General features: G+C 45.8%; 7 protein-coding genes across 7 annotated transcripts; 5 read left to right on the top strand and 2 right to left on the bottom strand.

Annotated features, from left to right (window-relative positions):
* Window positions 1–7,763: 7,763 nt before the first annotated feature.
* CCR75_000751 (uncharacterized protein) lies at window positions 7,764–8,549 on the top strand (the record flags this gene model as incomplete). Its single annotated transcript, XM_067958857.1, has 1 exon — window positions 7,764–8,549. The coding sequence occupies one exon, from the start codon at window positions 7,764–7,766 to the stop codon at window positions 8,547–8,549; it is 786 nt and encodes a 261-aa protein (XP_067821811.1).
* Window positions 8,550–8,562: 13 nt separating this feature from the next.
* Window positions 8,563–11,966, top strand: CCR75_000752 (uncharacterized protein; the record flags this gene model as incomplete). The annotated part of the gene is given in 2 exon segments (XM_067958858.1): window positions 8,563–8,722; window positions 8,737–11,966. The coding sequence occupies 2 exon segments, from the start codon at window positions 8,563–8,565 to the stop codon at window positions 11,964–11,966; spliced, it is 3,390 nt and encodes a 1,129-aa protein (XP_067821810.1).
* A 760-nt stretch (window positions 11,967–12,726) lies between these two features.
* Window positions 12,727–13,998, top strand: CCR75_000753 (uncharacterized protein; the record flags this gene model as incomplete). The annotated part of the gene is made up of 1 exon (XM_067958859.1): window positions 12,727–13,998. The coding sequence occupies one exon, from the start codon at window positions 12,727–12,729 to the stop codon at window positions 13,996–13,998; it is 1,272 nt and encodes a 423-aa protein (XP_067821809.1).
* Window positions 13,999–14,367: 369 nt separating this feature from the next.
* Window positions 14,368–15,519, top strand: CCR75_000754 (uncharacterized protein; the record flags this gene model as incomplete). Its single annotated transcript, XM_067958860.1, has 2 exons — window positions 14,368–14,849; window positions 15,158–15,519. 2 exons carry the CDS (start codon window positions 14,368–14,370, stop codon window positions 15,444–15,446), a joined length of 771 nt encoding a protein of 256 aa, XP_067821808.1. The 3' UTR covers window positions 15,447–15,519.
* CCR75_000755 (uncharacterized protein) lies at window positions 15,468–16,593 on the bottom strand. Its single transcript, XM_067958861.1, has 2 exons — window positions 15,920–16,593; window positions 15,468–15,860 (listed from the first exon to the last, which is right to left on the bottom strand). The coding sequence occupies exons 1-2, from the start codon at window positions 16,297–16,299 to the stop codon at window positions 15,536–15,538; spliced, it is 705 nt and encodes a 234-aa protein (XP_067821807.1). The 5' UTR covers window positions 16,300–16,593; the 3' UTR covers window positions 15,468–15,535.
* A 276-nt stretch (window positions 16,594–16,869) lies between these two features.
* CCR75_000756 (uncharacterized protein) lies at window positions 16,870–18,294 on the bottom strand (the record flags this gene model as incomplete). Its single annotated transcript, XM_067958862.1, has 1 exon — window positions 16,870–18,294. One exon carries the CDS (start codon window positions 18,292–18,294, stop codon window positions 16,870–16,872), a length of 1,425 nt encoding a protein of 474 aa, XP_067821806.1.
* Window positions 18,295–18,450: 156 nt separating this feature from the next.
* On the top strand, window positions 18,451–19,005 carry CCR75_000757 (uncharacterized protein; the record flags this gene model as incomplete). The annotated part of the gene is made up of 1 exon (XM_067958863.1): window positions 18,451–19,005. One exon carries the CDS (start codon window positions 18,451–18,453, stop codon window positions 19,003–19,005), a length of 555 nt encoding a protein of 184 aa, XP_067821805.1.
* Window positions 19,006–19,995: the final 990 nt, after the last annotated feature.

The following is a 19,995-nucleotide window of genomic DNA, read 5'->3' as shown; positions in this document are numbered from 1 at the left end:
CATTCAATGTCTCGGTTTCTTCCTGGGGTTTATCCACAGGCTGCCGAGGGATCGATCCCTCGGGATGCTGAAGTCTAGTCAGCATTGTTGAGGAGCTGAGGAGGTTTCATTTTAAGTACGTGGGGACTTATTTCCTCAACGTCTTTCGACTGTGATTGCGCCCATCACAGTCGGGTCCTCTATGGTCGATTTCTACTCGACCTAGGATCATCGTGTTGTCCCTTTTGGACAACCGGTATCTTCCTTGGATATCGCCCGCTAGGTGTACATTCATGTATCGATCCATTCGATTGGTGGACCTTCGGTGCTGCCTGTACATTCGCACAGCCACCGATAGCTGACTTCACAGTGAGATTAGTCATCACACTGTGATCTTGTGCAGTCGTACAAACGACCGTACCACAAGTAAGGCCATAGCACTCACTCGTAGTACATCCACACGCTTGTGGACGCTCCAAGACGTTCATCAGATGGCCATCCGATACACAAGTGGCAGGGATCTTTACGGATCGATGCTGCGAGCCGATTCTTGGCTCATTATTTCTTAGTCAAGGTAAATCTAGGGTGACATCAAACTTTTTATCCAAATCCAGTACGATTGAAATCATTATAATACTGTGAATCTTTTAACCTGTATTGACACCTCTCTACGCATTTCATCGCTGCTATCGATGCGCCTGTCGCCAGACGAACCGTCATCCTCGTTAGAGAGATGTTGCGCTCAACATATTCGAGCTTACGACCCTCTAACGACTGGCGACGAATAAAGTTATTCGACGCCTCATAGTCCACTAGGCTCCAAGTGACAATTCATGTCTCGCTTTTGCTTCAAGGTGATGAGAGATTTCTCATCACCAGATGCAGAGACACATATTAACTGTGTGTCTGGAGCAACTTTCGTCAAGAGATTTGCAAATTCTCTTGAGATTGCTGGAGTGCATTGCATCCCTTTTAACCCCGACCGTTTTTTGGCGGTCTGCCTCGCTGTTGCAGTCTCGCAACAACGTCGGACCCGCGACCGATACCCTCGTTGGCATTCTATCCATAATTACGTTCAGTACCCCTGAGTGTGGGGCACTACACTCATGAGCGTAGTGACCCAACTTTTGACAGCGATTACATCTCTGGAATCGCTTATTGCTCGGATTCGAGGTCCTTCGCTTTCGACATAAGGAAGGTCAATAGGGTTTGGACCTTCAAGTTCTTGTCGTCTCGGAGGACGATACGATGATGAACAAGATTGAGCCTGGCTCAAACTTAAGTCCTCCTATTCCGCAACAATAATTAAGCGGATTCAGTTTCAAACGGAACAGATGGGTCTTTACGGGTACGGGACCATCTGTAAGACCTTGCATGACCACCGTAATCAACGTGTGTTCATGAACTAAGTTGTTCGTGATACAACTTGCTAAGGGTTGTATATGCTGGGCATCAGCGTGAAGATCACGCTTTGCCTTGCTTGAGTTTCAGTAGCTCTGATCGAGCTCTGAACTCAGCGCTAAGCGGTTCAAACGTCTGTTTGAGCCGGGCTTTAAAAGCATCTAGCGAGCCAAATACATATGAGTCGCGCAACTTAAGGCCTAGTGCCCAAGATTTGGCACGACCTGCCAAATTTGACTAAGCAAATGCGACTTGCATTTGCTCGTCGATAATGTTACGAGCCTTTATGGCATCGTCCAACTCGACGAACTATCTTAAGAGGGAGTCTTCTTTGACTCTCCTATACTCAGAGATGTCAATTTTCTAGGTCCCGGGACGACGCGTGTGCGTCATCCCAGGTACAGGGGTCTGTACCTATTGTAACCTCAACAGATCTGCCTGTAGAGAGCTTCTTTTATGAAGAAGGGTACCTTATCCTCGTCAAGTTCATGTTGTTTGAACTTGGCAATGGCTGAATGGATGGCATCTCTGTCCAAAGCGGACAGCATGGCCAAGATGGCATCGTTTCCTACGGTCGAACTCATTCGTTCGACCGCACTCATTTTCTATGTCACTTAGAAAGGGAGTAGCTATCACGCAAAACTTGATGCTTTCTTACATTTACATCTAACATGTACATATTAGATGATATAATTGTGGTCCTTGGACGGACTACAAAGTGCTACCGGTGTAACGGGGCAATGCCGACTTGTACTGCTTCAGTACAAGTCCACTTGCGCTACTCTAGTGCAAGTGATGCCACACGTCACTTCACGTACACTAGTACGTGTATAGAAAGGCTCTCTTGAAAACATTTGCTTTATAGAGAATCAAAGTAAATTGTATTTAATATAATTCAGTTCTTCTGTTTCTACCTATTTACAACTAACTTAATTAAACACTAATACAAAACATGTAGTAAAGTCTTATTTGTCTCCTCTTTGCGCGCGTCCAGTGCTGACTGGACCGCGGAGCAAGTAGATATACTGGCATATATCTACCAAACAATAAGCTTTCCGAAAATTATTATGTAAACTAATATTTTTTTAAAAATTATCTACCTTTTAGATATTTTTTATTAATGAACAACCTTTAAGAGTATTTTTGTTGTATGCCATGTAACAATACACCCCGTTACATCGTTCGAAAGAAATGCTTTCAGATCCGAAAAATAACTCGCACACCTGACGCGCTTGAAAGCTATCTTTTACACGACGTCCTAGATAGGAGTCGTTCAAAGACTCCTCATTCCCGAAGGCACTATGATGCCCCGTCACATAAACATAAATTTCTACAAGAGGAATAAATAAAGTAATCCACTTATAAGTACTACTTTATATTTTGAGTATTACCGTGCATGGTAATATTGCAACAACAATGCGACATTTTTGTTCATTGGTAGATTGAAGTCTAAATCAATCTCGCCAATCGCAACTAGACGCGTGAAGTTAGGCAAGCAATGAGTCGTAACACATCGTTTGATTATCATATTAGTCACTTAAGACGATTGCAACACGTAGGAACATATTTACATTTATACAGTTTCTGTAACGGGGCACTGCCGACTTGTACTGCTTCAGTACATGCCCACTTGGCACTGCTTCAGTGCGAGTGGTGCGTCACGTCACTTAACGTATACTGGTACGTGCAGAGGGAGACTCTTCTTAAAACTCTGCTATAAAGAGGGTTAAAAGTAAACTGTGTTTAATATAATTAAGTTCTTCTGTTTTTATCTATTTACTACCAAGTTAATTATATACTAATACAAAACATGTTATAAAGTCTTATCTATCTATCTCTTTACGCGTGTCCAGTGCTGACTAGACCGCGGAGCAAGTAGATAAAATGGCCTATATATACCAATGGATTAGCTTCTGGAATATTACTATGTAGAGTAATATTCTCCAGATATAATCTACCTTTTAGATAATATATTAAGGGAGATATTATCCCCACCGGAGCTCAAATGTTCCGTAAATTTTATAGTAAGGATTTTGGAGAGTCGACCACACGGTGACAAAAAAATAACATACAAAATTGTAGCAAAACTTAAATTGTTTATTTTCTTAGCGAGGTTGAGAGATATGAGCCCGCACCTGTCGTACAAACTTCTTTCGCCATGTCTCTTGCTCCTCCAGCCGAAAACACGTACCCGTCAATTGCAACGGTAAAAGAAGCCTTTGAGGCTCACGCTGAAATCAAAAAGTACGATGTCTGCACGATCCGCTCAATAAGGTTTGGAAATGGGGAAAGAAACCAATGAATAGCGTGCTGTTCGGCTGCTAGCACCATGGAGTATACCGGTATGAGGGCCATGGTGCAAGGCCTGCGCAAAAATCTAGGAGAAGCATTCCCCCTTCAGAGTAAAGGTAGCGCGGGATTGAGCAGGCATTCGACAAGTTACCGAGTTAGATACTTGGAGCTTGAAAATCATGGAGCCAGGACATAACCACGGACCTACCGACGTAGCAGCACATCCTCGAGTAAAGAGCAAAGTACTCCGCCAAAAGTTGCCTCTGTTTGCGCAACAAGACCTCGCAGATGTTGCGCCGCAGAACATTTTGCGTGCATTGCAAATAAAACAGCTGTGCTACTTTGCAAGATCTTTATGATGCAAACAGCTTCTGCGACACAAGAAAAATCTTGGAGGGCGATTGCCTCTTGAGACTTCACTGGACTGTCTGACAAACTCGGCGGTAAAAGTGGGAAATGAAGTGAGATGAGAATCAGATTTTCTCACCTTGTTCGTTGAGCCCACAGTCACAACCACAGTTGCACAGTGGAGTGCAAATCGGATCTTTGTAATGGATTCAACTTACAAGACAAACAAGCATAAAATGCCGCTCTTTCACTGCGTTTTCTCAACTACTACCAACCAAACGTTTACTGTATTCTTCTGCTTCCTCCCGCAAGAAACAAGGGTGCACTACGAATAGGCTTTAGCACAATTCCAAGAGGAAAGCATTAATATTCATGTTTAATACCTTGCAGTGTGCTCATCACTCAAAGACTTTACCAGTAGAAGTCGCCGTTTACCATACCAGAGCTTTCAGTCCTTTATTCTTCATTCAGTGATTAGATGGACGGAGGAGGCGCCTATGACTGGCCCTGGTGTGACCAACCTGGAAGCAACGCTGGCAAGTAGGTCACGCCCGTGTCCTTCCACGGACAGATACACCGGTATCTAATGCGCCACCAGAGTTGTTTCTTTTACCACTATCCGCCTCTGAAATTTTGGTATGCTCGAGAAGTGACAAGTCGCGACTCACAGAGCGTCCCTGCGAAGCCTTTCTCATCCCGGAGGACCCCACAAGTCTGCCACGACCACGGCGAACAACGGGTCTAAAACAGCTGCTGCATTGCCACTCGCCCCTATTTCTGCTAAAGTCTCGTCCATCAGCCTTTGTAAGCGTGGTGGCGCCTGTTGGTACTCTTCGCTAATGCGTTGAGTCAATTCTTGGAAAGTTGGTAGAGATGTCGGGGGAGGGCTAAGGACGCAATCAGCTGCGGTAAGTCGTGTAGCCTTAAAACTCCGCTCGACGCGATCCTTCGCATCACAGGCTCGAACAGCCGCAGCAATTAAGGCCCCTGTCACCTTTGCTGTTCGGATGGTCTGCTGGTACTGCAGAGATTGTTGGTGGGGGTTGATCGAGCCTTTATTGCATTCGGTACGGGAAGGAGAAATCGATGCACGCTTGGCCATCCCATGCTACAAACGATCATTTGCCTGCAGTAATCGCCATCGCACATTACACTACCAGCTTCAAAACGACGCAATGACTGTTTATGTGCTGCTTTTAATGCGTGACTGGAAATCTAAAAATGTGAATAATAGGAAAGAGAAGTAAAGCGCTCGAATATGCGATCAGGCTAACCTTATTCATGACGCTCTGCAATGATAGTCTGTTGCCACATGTTTTGTCATTTGCTAATTGCTTCCTTATCTCATTGAGTTTGTAGAGGCAAGATTGATCAGATATCTTATGAATGACATGTAAGTCACCGGCAGCGGACTGCATCATCCTTCTGAGCCCGTAATGTGCGCATTCAACGCATTGCGTTGTAGTATGCCCAAAATGATTCATACTCTTCAACCACGATCTCACAAAATTTCTCTGTATGGCAACCATTGCTGCTGAATATAGGAGAATGCATCCACAGGGCAGCAACGTGAAAGAGTCTGCAAGCCTGTCGGCATTTTCCTCTGTTTGCATTTCACAACAGCCCTCAAATGCTCTTGCATGAATGAATCGCACGCCGTATGTCCTTCGTTGCCAGAAGGGAAATGTTTGCGCACATTTCCAAGAATATTTTTTTTTTAATTTGTCAAATGCAAAGTATGGTTTTGCATGTTGAAAATAACCTTTCGAGTCCATTCATGAGCGCAAGCTCACGGTCAGGTTACAAAAACAAGATTATCGCGCGATATATTAATTGAATCCAAGCTCTAAATATTGGAGAGAAAGTGTCATCAAGGTATGCACAAACGGTCATTTAAACCATATTTTATGCTATAAATTAAGAGGAACCCCTGAACTCCGGTGGGGATAATTAAAACTCCGGTGAGGATAATGTCTCTCTATATTAAGCGCCAAGCTTAGCAGTATCGGCGCCAAGATGGAGGATGGAGATGTTACAATCTGCCTACAACATCTAAGTGTAAATTTCATGTAACGATACACCCCGTTACAATTTCAATTTTCCCGATACTAAGCCATCTTCGTATCGTCCTTCAGTTGCTAAGTTTGGCTTAGCAGCTTTAAACCTCCCTCTGCACGTCGTGTATGTGAAGTTTTGGAGGCACTGAACCTTCAATATTATCAGTGCAGGTCGATTAATTATGAAGCAGTATCAGCGAAAGGTGCCCGTTACAAATCCCGCTTCTGGAAATCAGATAAGAAGATTTTCACCATACGCCCTACTAGTCATTTTGACTAATTTTCTTAACGTGCAGAGAAACTGCAATTTGTTTCCTTCGAATAGGCTAAATATTGAAATATATGGCGAGATTACGATTTAATAAGTTTTACTGTAGTGATTCGTAAACTTATCCCCACAAGTTTCTACATTCTGATTATTAAAAATTACTCGCGGTGAGTGCTGCACCACAAAGCGCTCACAATAGCTCACCGCAACTTTAATGTGTACAGAGACATTTTACTTGAAACAATCTTGGCGAGAATTCGAGGTGGAACTCACAATACATTCACGTCAAAATGGTATGCTTCCCTTGCTTAACATACATCGCATACGCAACAGCTCGATGAAAGGGAGACCGCTATAAGATCAATGTAGACTTCAGAAGCGCCAGTGGTTCGTACTAAGAAGTTTCCCATTACGTCGACGTTGATAGGAGGATACTTCTAGAGAAATGACCAGTTTCTGTCAAAAACCACTTCCATGTGTTGGCTTTGCGGTAATGCTAGCCTTCTTATCCCTTTTTCAATAGAAGTAAGCTTTGGTAAAGGGCATACATCCTCCCCTCTGCCTGATAAGAACAAGTGCGATCCTGCTTTAGCAGCAAGTATTCTTCTAAATTATTATGGAGAGGTAGACGAAGTGCTGCAGACAAGGCCAGAAGAGAGGTGTCTGACCTATCGACGCCTTTTCAAACCGCAAACTGATTCTCGAGCGAAGCTGTTAGTACCGACTTTTCGGTGCGCTTGTCATTACTCCACGATGACTGCTTAAAAGCAAGGCGTAGTAGGACATCCGTTTATCTGGCGTCTGCTCATATGCACTGTCACTTGAAAGCTCCGTGTGCTTTGCAAATTTAAAGTTACACGCATAAACTTCCGCTTGGTGTCGAATAACTCAACTTGCACTGCGGTAGCATTACTAATCTATACGGTATAGACAGCAAGTCCTTCCGTCGAACAAAAGCATGTCGCTTACAGTCCATATACTTTATCTGCACATAAATCTACCCCGCTCCGTCCGTCGGTCCCTGTAACGCCTACAATACGAAACACTTCCACCGCTTGCCCACGGTCTTTTGCACGTAAATTCGTGGCAATATGTCAACAACGCCTCCTCGTCTGGCTTTAGGGGAAGGACTGCTTGATAAAAAAGGTCGCCAAGACTCCTATTTATAAGTCGAACACCCTGTTTAAACGCGATCAAACTGGCTTTACAATTTCACGGCCTTTATGAAAAGCTCATATGTTTCAAACACACTCCTCCTCTTGGACATCCTTGGACATCAAGCAGCAGCTGAGGATAGGAATCTCTACAGTTTTTTTATCAAAGCCATTGATTCGATTGCAACTCGTGAGTTCGAGACCAAAAGTCGCGTTGGTTCGTTCCTATAGCGTCCGAATTGATCCGTCTTTGACGTTCTCGGAATGCCTCGCCCCACGAACGCTTGCGTTACGAAGGTGGCCATGCCGGTGGATGTTGCTCCGAGCGTGAGCGCAGGCATGCGCTGCTACATTGCCGATGACAATGCCGCTTGGCTTCCTGTCTACGTCGAAAGCGTTGACGAAGCTCAAAGCGTCGTGACTGTTCGAATTCAGCGTCCTCGAAAGGACGAATCCAGTGATCATGACGAGTCCGACATGACTGGTGAAACGCGAGTGATTGCCATCAACGCGGGCTTTCCTATACAGAATGCCCAGCTATCACGTCAAGAGCAAGGCATCGACAATATGATTGATCTCAATCATTTACACGAAGCGGCTTTGCTTCGAAATCTCAAAAAGCGCTTTCGAGCTCGAATGCCATACACGTATACCGGTGACATTTGTCTTGCAGTGAATCCGTACCAGTGGCTTGACGAGCTCTATGCACCTGGGCTTTCCAAGAAATATTTTCAGGCACGCTCGCGACGGGATCTCCCACCTCATGTGTACGCAGTCTCGGTGGCTGCGTTCAGGCACATGTGTGACCATGGCACGAATCAAAGTATTCTCGTGAGTGGCGAATCGGGTGCTGGAAAAACAGAGACCACGAAAATTTTAATGGACAATCTCGCAATCATAGCGTCGGTGCCATCCACGGGAGTGAATGACCACGAACAGAGTATTACGACACGTATTATCCAAGTCAATCCGCTTCTTGAGAGTTTTGGCAATGCCAAGACGACTCGAAATGACAATTCCAGTCGCTTTGGCAAATTCACACAGCTTTAATTTGATGGTAAACATGCGCTCTGTGGAGCTCAATGCGAGACGTATCTTCTTGAAAAAACGCGTGTCATTTGTCATGAACGTGGCGAACGGAATTATCATATTTTTTATCAATTATTGCACGGAACGACCCGAGCCGAGCGTGATTCTCTTGGACTTGGTGACGACGCTCCAAAGTTTGCATACCTAGAAGAAAAGGAGCCTCAGCTTGAAAATCGACGAGGTCAGAAGCTACAACGTAGTCAGTCACCGGTTTTGAAATCGGCAGCAAGTGTAGAAGCCGAGACTTTGAAAGACCAAAGTCTTTTGAAAAAGACGAAACAAGCGCTATCGCTTCTTGGTTTAAACGCGAAACAACAGAACGAGCTCTTTCAAGTGCTCGCTGGTATTTTACACCTCGGTGAAGCGCGGTTTGTAGTAAAATGTGACAATGATGAAGCGTGCGAGTTGGACATGGACTCCGTGGCGTACTCGAGCATTCTTTTGGGCTTACTGCCCGAGATTATGGCCAAAGCCCTCACTCATCGAACAATGAAAGCTGCAGGAGAAATCTACCTCGTCCCGCTTACAGTCGAGCAAGCTCAGTCTGGACGAGACGCTCTTGCCAAGGCCATTTACGCTAGTATCTTTGACTGGCTAGTCGCGGGAATCAATGCAAGTTTAGGGGCGAAAGCTCAACAAACAACGTCTACCATTGGTGTGCTCGATATTTTTGGATTCGAGAGCTTTGAACACAATTCCTTTGAACAACTTTGTATTAATTATGCGAATGAAAAGCTCCAGCAAAAGTTCACGCAAGACGTGTTTCGGTCCGTTCAAGAAGAGTACGAACGGGAACAGATTACGTGGGCACACATTGCTTACGCGGATAATAGTGAGACGCTCGGGTTAATTGAAAGTCGAATGGGACTCTTAGCGCTCTTGAATGAAGAGATTGTACGTCCTCGTGGACATGAAGAGGGATTTGTGAGTAAACTCTCGAGTGCGTATTGTAAACACAAGACACTCATTGAATTTCCACGGATCTCCAAGACACAATTTGCGATTCATCACTACGCAGGAACCGTGCTATACGACGCAACAGGGTTCTTAGAGAAACACAAAGACGCGTTACTCACCGACTTGTCGGATCTCATGTGCCAAAGCCACGAACCATTTCCACAAATGCTCTTTCAAGTACGAAAAGAGATGGAAGCTGCAGCTCCAAAGCACCCCCTTTCGTCGTTGGGAATTCGAAAAGCGGGCGCAGATCGGACTGTGGGCATGCAATTTAAAAAGTCTCTCAACGCATTAATGACGACTATTAACGACACCAACGTGAATTACATTCGATGTATTAAACCCAATTGTCGTAAGAGCGCTAGTTTACTCGAAGACAAGATGGTGGCGACGCAATTACGTTGTGCTGGCGTTATTGAAGCCATTTGCATTGCACGCGTGGGGTATCCCAATCGTCTCGTACATGGTGAATTTGCTGCCCAATTCGACCTCTTTCTCACGAAAGAACAACAGCAACAGCTTCAGAACGATCCAAAGACTTATGGTGTTTTATGCTGTCGCGACGTGGTCGAACAATTCCATCTCGAGACGCCAGAAGAGTATCAAATGGGGCAATCAAAAATCTATCTACAAAAAGGTGTGTTGGAAACCCTCGAGTATGCCAAAGCTCAGAAACTTTACGCGTACGTTGCTCGAATCCAAGCACGGTGGCGTGGCATGCGTGCACGCGTAGAGTATTGTAATCAACGCATTGCTGTCCGTATGATTCAACGACGTGTGCGAGTTTTTATCGCAAGACGCCAATTTCAACGTGCAAGGGTAGCGCTTGCGTTGATTCAGCGCGTCTGGCGTGGGTACGTTGGTCGGTGTGCGTTCTGTAGTGTGCGAAAGGAATACTTTGCGCTTGAGATGCAACGGGTGTGGCGTGGGCATCAAGGACGTCAGGTGTTTCGTGCGGTATTGAAGCAAACTCGTGCTGTGCGTCTGCAGTGTTGTGTTCGACAGTATTTCGCTCGAAAGGAGCTCTTGCAACGTCGCATGGAGAGATATAATCAACACGAACGAGAGCGTATGGCACGGGAGCTTGAAATGCTTCGACAGCGAAAACGCGCGGAAGAACAAGAGCGACAAAAGCAGCTTGAAAAAGAGCGTGTGAGACTTGCGGACGAGCGACGACGAGAAGAAGCGCGTCGTATGAAAAGCTTGCGAATCAAGAGCGCTGTGGTGATTCAGACGAACGCCCGTGGGTACTTTGCTCGATGTGGTTTGGCAGAGATGCAGCAGTTTGCCAAGGACGAAGCTTGTCGTGTTAAAGAAGAATTGGAGCAAGAACGACTGCGTTGTTTGCAGCGTGAACAGGAAGAACAGGAACTTCGACGTCTTGCTGCTGCAAACGCAGCGAGAGAGAAGAAACGAGCAATTGAAGAGCGGAAACGAAAGGCAATGGCCATGCGACAGCGACGGGAGAAGGCCGTGACTGGTATTCAACGAATTTTTCGTGGTTTTTTAACGCGAAAAGACATTCAAACAATGCGGGAAGCAGCGATTCTTGTACAGCGAGTATCTCGTGGTTACATTGCAAGGAAGCGTGTTAAATACTTGGAAAACGAGATGTGTGAAAAGGAAGTCAAGGCGAAAGAAGTCGCGGCGTTGGGATTGCCAAGTATTCAACGTGGTCGTTTGGTTCGTCAACATTGTTCTCGAATTCGAGTGGAGTCGAAAGCTCAACACGAGGACGTTGTTGTTGCGTTGACGATGCGTTTAAACGAGAAGGACGAGGAATTACAACGTGTTTGTGACGAGAACGCGCGGTTAAGAGACGAAGTGGCTGCGTTGCAAAAGAGCAGTCGGGATCTTCAAAGCGTCGTCGCCGACTATGAGAACACCCGCAGTATTGACAAGACTTTAATGCATTCGTTAGACACTCCATGCTTGGAGCTTGAAAACCGACGGGGCGAGTATTCCGCAGCGTGCAACTTTTTTGCAAATTCGGGGAGCTCTCGGCGCTCGACGGAACCCGATGAGCTCAATTCGTCGGATAATTTCTCGGAAACTTCGTCGAATTATGGCGAAGAGGACTGTAACAATTGGAAAGAAGATCGACCGACGATGAATTCATTGGCTTCGTCGTATTTTAATGGCGATCGTCCATCCACGGACATTGCCAAGCTACTCAGTCGGAGTCAAACGCGGACGACACGACTTGCAACTGCCATGCAACAACGTCGTCAGAAAGTGAGTCAAATTGTGCAGCAACGCAAGCAACCGTCAATGTTACATCGAAAGGACTTGAATGCTCAACGCATGGATCAGAACGAACTGCAAACGAGCGTCTCGAAACCAAAGAAATGGGCAACGTTCTCGCGAACGAAATTTAGTAAGAAGGAGAAACATAAACCTTTGTCTCCGATTGAATTTTAATGACCAAGGGACGGCTGCAAGTCAAAGTATCTTACCGTGGGAATGAGAAAAGTTTCAAGTTTGAATAGGGTTTTGATGGTAGCACACGATTTGTGACAATTTGGGACAATTTATTTATAATCCAGGGCACGTACGCTGTATTTTGTTACATCATCTGGTCGCATCGTTTAATTGATAGCTGAAGCACTCGAGATGACAAAGTGACTTTTACCGATTTCTTAGTTTTTCATACTTAGGTACAGTCCTCAATTACTTTCAATGTGACGATAGTCTTACCTACCAACCCAAATCTGAGAAATGCTTAGGTTGAAGATAACAACCACCTAGTCACGTCTCAACCTGAGACTTTATCATAACGAAAGCTTTATAATACTTGGCGTGCTGGATTTATTGAGCACAGAGCAGGTCGCAAAGGCACAGGCTTGGCCTTACAATACTTTACGCGACGACGAGGCCGTCACCATTGATGACGTGCTTGCTTCCAATCGCAGTGACGTCAGGGACCATAGACTCGAAGCAAAACCCCACGAAAAGAGTACGGAACGACCCATACAAACCTTTTTATAAGAAAAACGGCTGTATCCGTTAAACAGACGGAAAGACATTTCAAACATGCAACCTAGCGTTCAGTGCATGCATCCTGTTCCCAACTACGTTCAGACCGACTACAGAGCGCCAGCTTGGTGACACGAACGATTTATAGTCTTCTTGTTTTCATTGTATATTATTCCGCCCACCTTAATTAGCTTTATTCTACCTCATGCTTCGCCTTGGTCGATCCGCAGCTTTCGAAGCGACGAGTAGCGGCGGAATCGTAACCTCTGCGCTTCATAGCAACCTGCATGTGCAATTGGAGCATCGCGGATTGAAAGGATTGCAATGTACCTATCAGACGCAGTCCTCGTGCCATTCCAAGCCGGGAGTGAAACGCGGTCATCATTCCTTGAGTTTAGCCGTCGCGGGTGCTGCAGCGCTCAGCGCTGGTTGCGAGCTGCACGCGGAAGGCGTCGCGCAAGCTCGAGCAACATTTGAGTTTGAATCACTGGCACTTCCGACGCAACCAAAGTGGCAACTATTTGACCAGATTGGTGCCGGAGCGTTTGGTGTCGTACGCCTCGGTATGCACGAAGAAACAGGCGAAGTTGCGGCCGTGAAGATGGTGCCACTAGAACCCTCGAACGAAAAACGATCGTATATGTCGCTCGAGCGCGAGATTTCGGCTTTACAGCTAGTTAAAGCGCTTGGAGGACATAGGAACATTATCGATCTGAAAGACGTGTATATTGAGGGCAGGAATGTATGCATAGCCACTGAGCTCGCTCGAGGAGGTGAACTGTTTGAACAAATTGTAGCGTACGGGTCTTTACCGGAAGTAAAGGCACAAACTATGGCACGAGAGATGGCAAGTGCCTTGTCCTTTTTGCATCGACATGGGCTCGTGCACAAGGACGTGAAACCCGAGAACATTCTTTTGACTAAACGATACGCTTCTTCTGATGAAGAATGTACGAAGGCCAGTTGTTACGAAAGCGCTAGTTTTATTAAGCTTGCAGACTTTGGCAGTGCGGGACCCGCTGGGGTGACCACAGACACGGAGGAGAGTGGTACAGCTGGGTATTTGCCGCCTGAGTTACTGATGTCAGGTGATTGCACGAGCGCGTGTGATATGTGGGCCTTGGGCTGTGTGCTGTACATCACACTAAGCGGCTCGCATCCGTTTGACCTGGACGGCATGGCTACGGACAGTGTAGTTGAACATCGCGTTAAGACAGAAGCAATCTCCTTTGACTTTAGCGCGTGGCATGACGTCTCCGTTGATGCGAAAGACCTCGTTTCGAAACTTTTAGAGAAAGACCCGACTCTCCGTCTCACAGCAGACGAAATGCTGCAGCATCCATGGATGCTTGCACAAGTTGATACTACGTCTACTATTCGTTCGTTTTGGAGGCCATCACCGCTTATAGCAGGCCAATCAATTCCAATGACGCTTGCGAAGACGTCATTGAGTGTTTCAATGGCATTTAAAATGTAACTTAATCGTAATAAAATCGACTGCATGTACTAGATGTGGTATGTACAGAGACATACCAGGACAATCTGCAGATGGAAGAGCGCTGCATGATGCCCAACTATAACGTCTCCCTATAGCTTTCTATCGCATTATTTAAATGACCACCCCGAACACAAAATGCCAAGAGGCAACTTCACGAGGTGGAGATACCAAATGCTATCAATATGGTAAAATAAATAATATCAAACTAATTCATTTTGCCAATCCCCACCTGAACCAATGATCATAACCTCCAGTCTTTGCGCATTTGTTCTAACGGGTTTCTAATTTGGTTGGTTATGCATTGAGTTTAAGCATTTGACATTTCCCGGATCAAAAGAAAGAGCTACTATGGGTCGTGTTATTCGTGGTCAGCGTAAAGGTGCTGGCTCCATCTTTAAGTCGCACACGCACTTGCGTAAAGGCCCTGCTGCATTTCGCGCGCTCGACTATATTGAGCGCACTGGATACATTAAAGGTGTCGTCCGTGAGATTGTCCACGACTCGGGTCGTGGCGCTCCATTGGCTCGTGTAACATACCGTGACCCGTACCGCTTTCAAATCAAGCACGAGCTTTTGATCGCGGCGGAAGGCATGTACACGGGTATGTTCATCTACTCGGGCCCAAAAGCTACCCTCACGGTTGGCAACACGCTTCCTCTCTCGGCCTTGCCGGAAGGTACCATTGTGTGCAATGTCGAGGCCAAGATTGGCGACCGCGGTTCGTTCGCTCGTGCGTCTGGTGACTACGCAGTCATTGTGACCCATGACGAGGACAAGGGAAAGACCAAATTGCGTTTACCTTCGGGCTCTAAGAAGACCGTCCCATCGGCGTAAGTTGCTGCTACTGTTACTTTACAAAGCCGCGACAAAATGATTCGAGAGACCTTTGGGTATCTCGTAGCATGGCGGCGGGTGTCTCTCTTGTCCCCAGAGAGACCACGCTCGTGCTGCGTTAGTGTTTTCAACACTAACGTATGTGTGTGCTAATAATCATTCTTTCCCGCTTCGGCGGTGAGTAAGTATCTATTTCTTACTTCATGCTGAAGTGGAATATTGATAGTTGCCGCAACTTTGTTTCAAGGGGAGGGAATGTGGATATGATTTTACTAACTTGATTATCTCGCTTATGTACGAACAGATGCCGTGCTATGATTGGTGTCGTTGCTGGCGGAGGCCGTACGGACAAGCCAATTCTTAAAGCTGGTCGTGCGTACCACAAGTACCGCGTAAAGCGTAACGAGTGGCCCCGAGTGCGTGGTGTGGCTATGAACCCCGTAGAGCACCCTCACGGTGGTGGTAATCACCAGCATATTGGTCACCCATCGACGGTTCGTCGGGATGCTCCGGCTGGTAAGAAAGTTGGTCTTATTGCCGCTCGTCGTACTGGCCGACTCCGCGGTATTAAGAAGATTGAGAAGGACACATAGGGTTGTCCCGCTTTAGCTCTCTTGGTCAATTATTGGCTACAATACGGGAATGTAATGAAATGCTTTCAACCAATCCGTGGATGTATTGTTTACCGTTGAAAAAGTCTTTGGGCACGTAGTCGTTCCTTGGCTTCTCGATCGTCACGTTCGTGACGTAGCTTTTGCAACTTTTTCCGACTGTGCTCATGCTTTTTTCTACTCTCCTTGCTATGATACGTCCGAATTTGCGTCTCATCAGTGGAAGGGTACAAGTTCCCACTACCAGAAGAAAAGCGGTCATACCGACTGGAATACTTTCTGCGATCGCTATCTACAGGTCCTCCTTCTACAGCATACGATGCAAACTGTCGTACATCCGAAAGAGGGTGCTGCTTCGGGCGCATGTCAAGCAAAGGGTCAGCCATCTTCAATTCTCTGCAATACATAACGTATCAGCCTTAACACATCACTTGTTATTCATTTATTGGGCCTACCTCTTTCGCTTGCGTTCCTGTCTTAACGTCGGCTCTTTCTTCGCTCCATCTTCAATCATTGCGTACCAAGGCGCAACACCGTGTCGTCTCAGCGTATCATTTTCCGCCGGAAGCTTTTTCTTGCTTAAAACATTGCCTTCTTTACTCTTCTCTTGCAGCTCCTCGGTCAGGAAAAAGTTGATGTGTTGCTCTGAGTTTGCGGATTTGTCAGCTCGGAGGTGCTGCGCTCGTCGCTCCTGCGCCAATTGCCGATCCTTCGCTTCTAGGGCCTGCTGCTTCTCTTCGTTCTCGCGCTCATCTCGCAAAACGCGCTCAATGTTGTCGCGCAGCCATACATGCCACTTTTTGTGCGGCAGAATACGCAACCCACCTCCGCCCATGCTGGAGTAATTGACAGATATTGTCTTGGTAAGTTAATTTTAAAGTTTCTCTATATTTCAGGAAGACAGCTTTTAAAATACAAAAGCGACAAAATTGGCTCAAACGAGGGCCTTGCAATGGATAAACAAGGACTGGCATCGCGTTCGATCAAGGATAATTTTTCCAACAAATCGGAATAGAGGAGACTGCCGTCATCATGACAAGAAACAAGCTGACGAAAATAACCATCGCAGATGAACAGTAAATTTGCCAACTTACATCTAGGACACTCGCATTTGCATTTTTAATATTCACACCATTTTATTGCTGAGATTTACTACTAGTTTCGTGTTCTTAATATTACTTGTGCGAGCGTATCTTAAGCGGTCCTTTTCAACAAAATGTGAGAACATGAATTAAGTGTAATTCCCGGTTTTACCCAATTTTTTTTACAAATTGACAATAAAAATTTGATACAATATATATAAACTCACAGTGACTACCACTGTATGCGTAACCCAAAAGCATTGTTCTCGATCTGCTCAAAAGATGCATCCCAAAGCAAATTTCAACCCAACAAAAACAATCGTCTATTCCAAATCGCTCGTCTCCTTGGATTTCTTCTTCTTCTTCTTCGATTTCTTCTTCTCCAGAGATTCTTCTGTCTTGTCCTCCGAATCGCGCTTGTGCTTCTTCTTTTCTTTCTTTTCCTTTTTCTCCTTCTTGTGCTTTTTCTTCAAACCTTCCTCGATCGTTCCCTCCTCGTTTCCCTCCTCAACAACACCCTTCTTTTCGTCGTGATCATACAATTCCGACACAGCAGCTGGAGTATTCTCATTCACTTTTCCATACTTGCCAATCTTGCCTTCTTTCACCATTCCCTTGACTTTTTGAGCCATTGGGCCCAAGCCCCATCGACGTGGGTACGTGTCTCGCTCCATAATCACGCGTTTGATCTTTGCCACTACGCCGTGGTCACACGTCGCCATTACCGCCGTTGTCATCTGGGCAATTGCCACAGCAATCGCTTCGCCTTTCGTAGTCATTAAAACCACTTCTTCACCGACATCAATATCATCGGCAAATCGCAACATACCCGGAATCATAAACTTGGCACCATAGCAAATGGCATTTACCGAGCTATCCTTTACGACAATGCGCTTATACGAGGTCAGGAGTACTTCTAAAGGTCGTACAATCCGTCGAAGATACGATTCATCCTTGTACGTGTCATACTGATACTGTGCGTCCAACACATCGTGCATTGTTACCAAGGAATCGCTTTCGCCCAAAGCCCCTGAACGAACACGACGAAGCTCTTGCATGTGGCCTCCAACGCCTAAGACAAGCCCCAAATGCACACATAAAGTTCGAATGTACGTCCCAGCTTCGCAGCTTACGTGAAAGATTCCAAGATGCCGTTCTTCGTCGTATTCAATGAGCTTTGAATTATAAATGGTACGAATTCGCAATTGACGCTTGACAGCCGAAATCAGCGGAGGACGCTGGAACAAGGCGCCGGTGAGAGTCTCAATCGCACGGGCGAGCTTCACTTGGGATTCAATGGCACTGTGCAAGCGCACAACAGCAATGTATTCTTTTCCAGCTCCTTGTTGAGCTTTCACCAAGCGTGTGGCACGGTCGACGCACACAATGAGACAGCCTGTGACTTTCGGATCAAGGGTACCCGAGTGACCTGTCTTGTCAACACGCAAGATCCGACGGATCCACGCCACAACTTCGTGTGAAGACGGATTCGCGGGTTTGTCAAGATTAATGACACCATATCGCACATAATCATGCAGATTCCGCTTTAGTGGCGACGAGCTACAAGGAATGGGCGTATAATGGCCCGTGCGCACGTTGAGTTGGTGGTAATTCTTGAGCAAAAGGGGCCATTTGCTCGTATCAAGGATCGGCGTGTAACTCTCGGGTTGGATGAGATCTTTTCCCTCTGTCTCGACGACTTTAAGCTTCTTCTTCTTACTCTTCTTCTCAACGTCAGCAGCCGTCATGATCCTAGAAATGAGGAATAGCGATGCTCGGAGCGTAGCGATTCATTGGCTGGAAACGCATGATGTGCGTCACTTCACTTATGTACTCAACATCTTTTTTTATTTATTTATAAGTCTCCCGGTTACGTGTTACAACAAAGAGGGAATAACTAGCAAATGGGTCGGCAATTGAAATTCCATGAGCAGAAGCTGCTTAAGAAGGTTGATCTGCTGGAATGGAAGAAGGAGAATAATCTGCACGAGATTAAGGTGATTCGCCGCTACCGTATTCCAGACCGTGAGCAATATCATAAATACAACCGCTTGGTGGGCCACATTTCAAAAGTCGTTGCGAGACTGAAGAAACGTCCAGCCAATGATCCGTACCGGGTGAAAACCACGACGGCTTTATTGGACAAGTTGTACGCAATGGGACTCATTCAAACAAAAAAAAGTTTGCTTAAGGCTGAGGAAGTCAACGTTTCTGCTTTCTGTCGTCGTCGCTTACCCGTGGTGATGGTGCGCGTGAAAATGGCCGAGAGCATTAAAGAAGCCACGACGTTTATCGAGCAGGGACACGTCCGCGTAGGACCCACGGTAGTGACGGACTCGGCGTTTTTGGTCACTCGTTCAATGGAGGACTTTGTCACGTGGGTTGATAGCTCCAAGATCAAGCGAACCATCATGAAATACAACGACAAATTGGACGACTACGACCTGCTCGGCAATTAGACAGCACGAATGAATGAGGTTGTTGGCATCCTTTTCGACATTCGATTCTATTTTAGTTCTGGCTAGTCCCATCCCATAATTGGTATGACTTTTTTTGGTTTTCAGTAGCAATATGTTGTACTTGGTAGATTTCAAGACCTCGCATGGATTGTAAATTGTTATGTGCACATACAAATTCCTGCTTGAAAAGAAAAAGTCTTGCAATGTTTCGCGTAGAAGATAGCGCCACCATCTTTCGCAATCCCAACCACATCACCGGCAATCAGTACACTTGAGTATTTTTGCTCCATCAGCTTAAGGTAAAAATTGACCTGGTGCCGAATGAGAAAGCAGACAACGTCCTCTTCTCGGACGTCAATTTTCATTGCGATTCAGCATGATTTTACCTCAATTTATTTATCTCTTTTTAAATAAATCTATGCTTTTCTTATTATAAAGCAACGACGATCATGGCGTCAAGAACTTGGCGTAATGCGGTCGAGGGATCATAGACGGCTCTGTGATGACGGCACATTCTGAGAGATGATACGGCTGCTTCGACAAGGCACGTGTTTATGTGTCGCTCGTCGGATTCCGCTAGCAGAAGCTGTTTGTGGATGGTTTTCACTGAATGGCGACATCTACGAAGCTGTCGACTCTTTTTTCATTAATAGAATAGTTTTCTATCATGTCGATGTTTTCAGGAATATCTTCTTAGCAAAGCCAGAGAAATGAAGCGAAGAAAATACTTTTTGCTGAATTGAAGAGTTTTAGCTAGATAACAAGTACCATCCGTCAGTCGCATTTTGATTTGCTCCCCAGTACTTTTTTACACAGAATAAATTACGGTTTGGTGACTTTTTTTACGAGCAAAAAAGTTATATTTGAGAGATTTACCCAGAACTGGCGAAGTGCTTCAAGGACCAATCTTGACGACCTTTACGCACGATGTATTCCTTATATGACAGAAGAGACGCAAGCTAAAACACAAGGCTGCTCCAAAGAAACTAT

This window comes from Bremia lactucae, linkage group LG2, assembly GCF_004359215.1.
Source record: "Bremia lactucae strain SF5 linkage group LG2, whole genome shotgun sequence".
Classification (NCBI taxonomy): domain Eukaryota; phylum Oomycota; class Peronosporomycetes; order Peronosporales; family Peronosporaceae; genus Bremia; species Bremia lactucae.
The sequence above is the reverse complement of the archived record's forward strand: the minus strand, read 5'-3'. Positions and strand labels throughout refer to the sequence as shown.

Coding starts and splice junctions, on each gene's coding strand:
- CCR75_000755 (XM_067958861.1), bottom strand. CDS start 16,299: ATGGGCGGAGGTGGGTTGCGTATTCTGCCGCACAAAAAGTGGCATGTA. Junction 15,861..15,919: donor CAGGAACGCAAGCGAAAGAG/GTAGGCCCAATA, acceptor TATGTATTGCAG/AGAATTGAAGATGGCTGACC.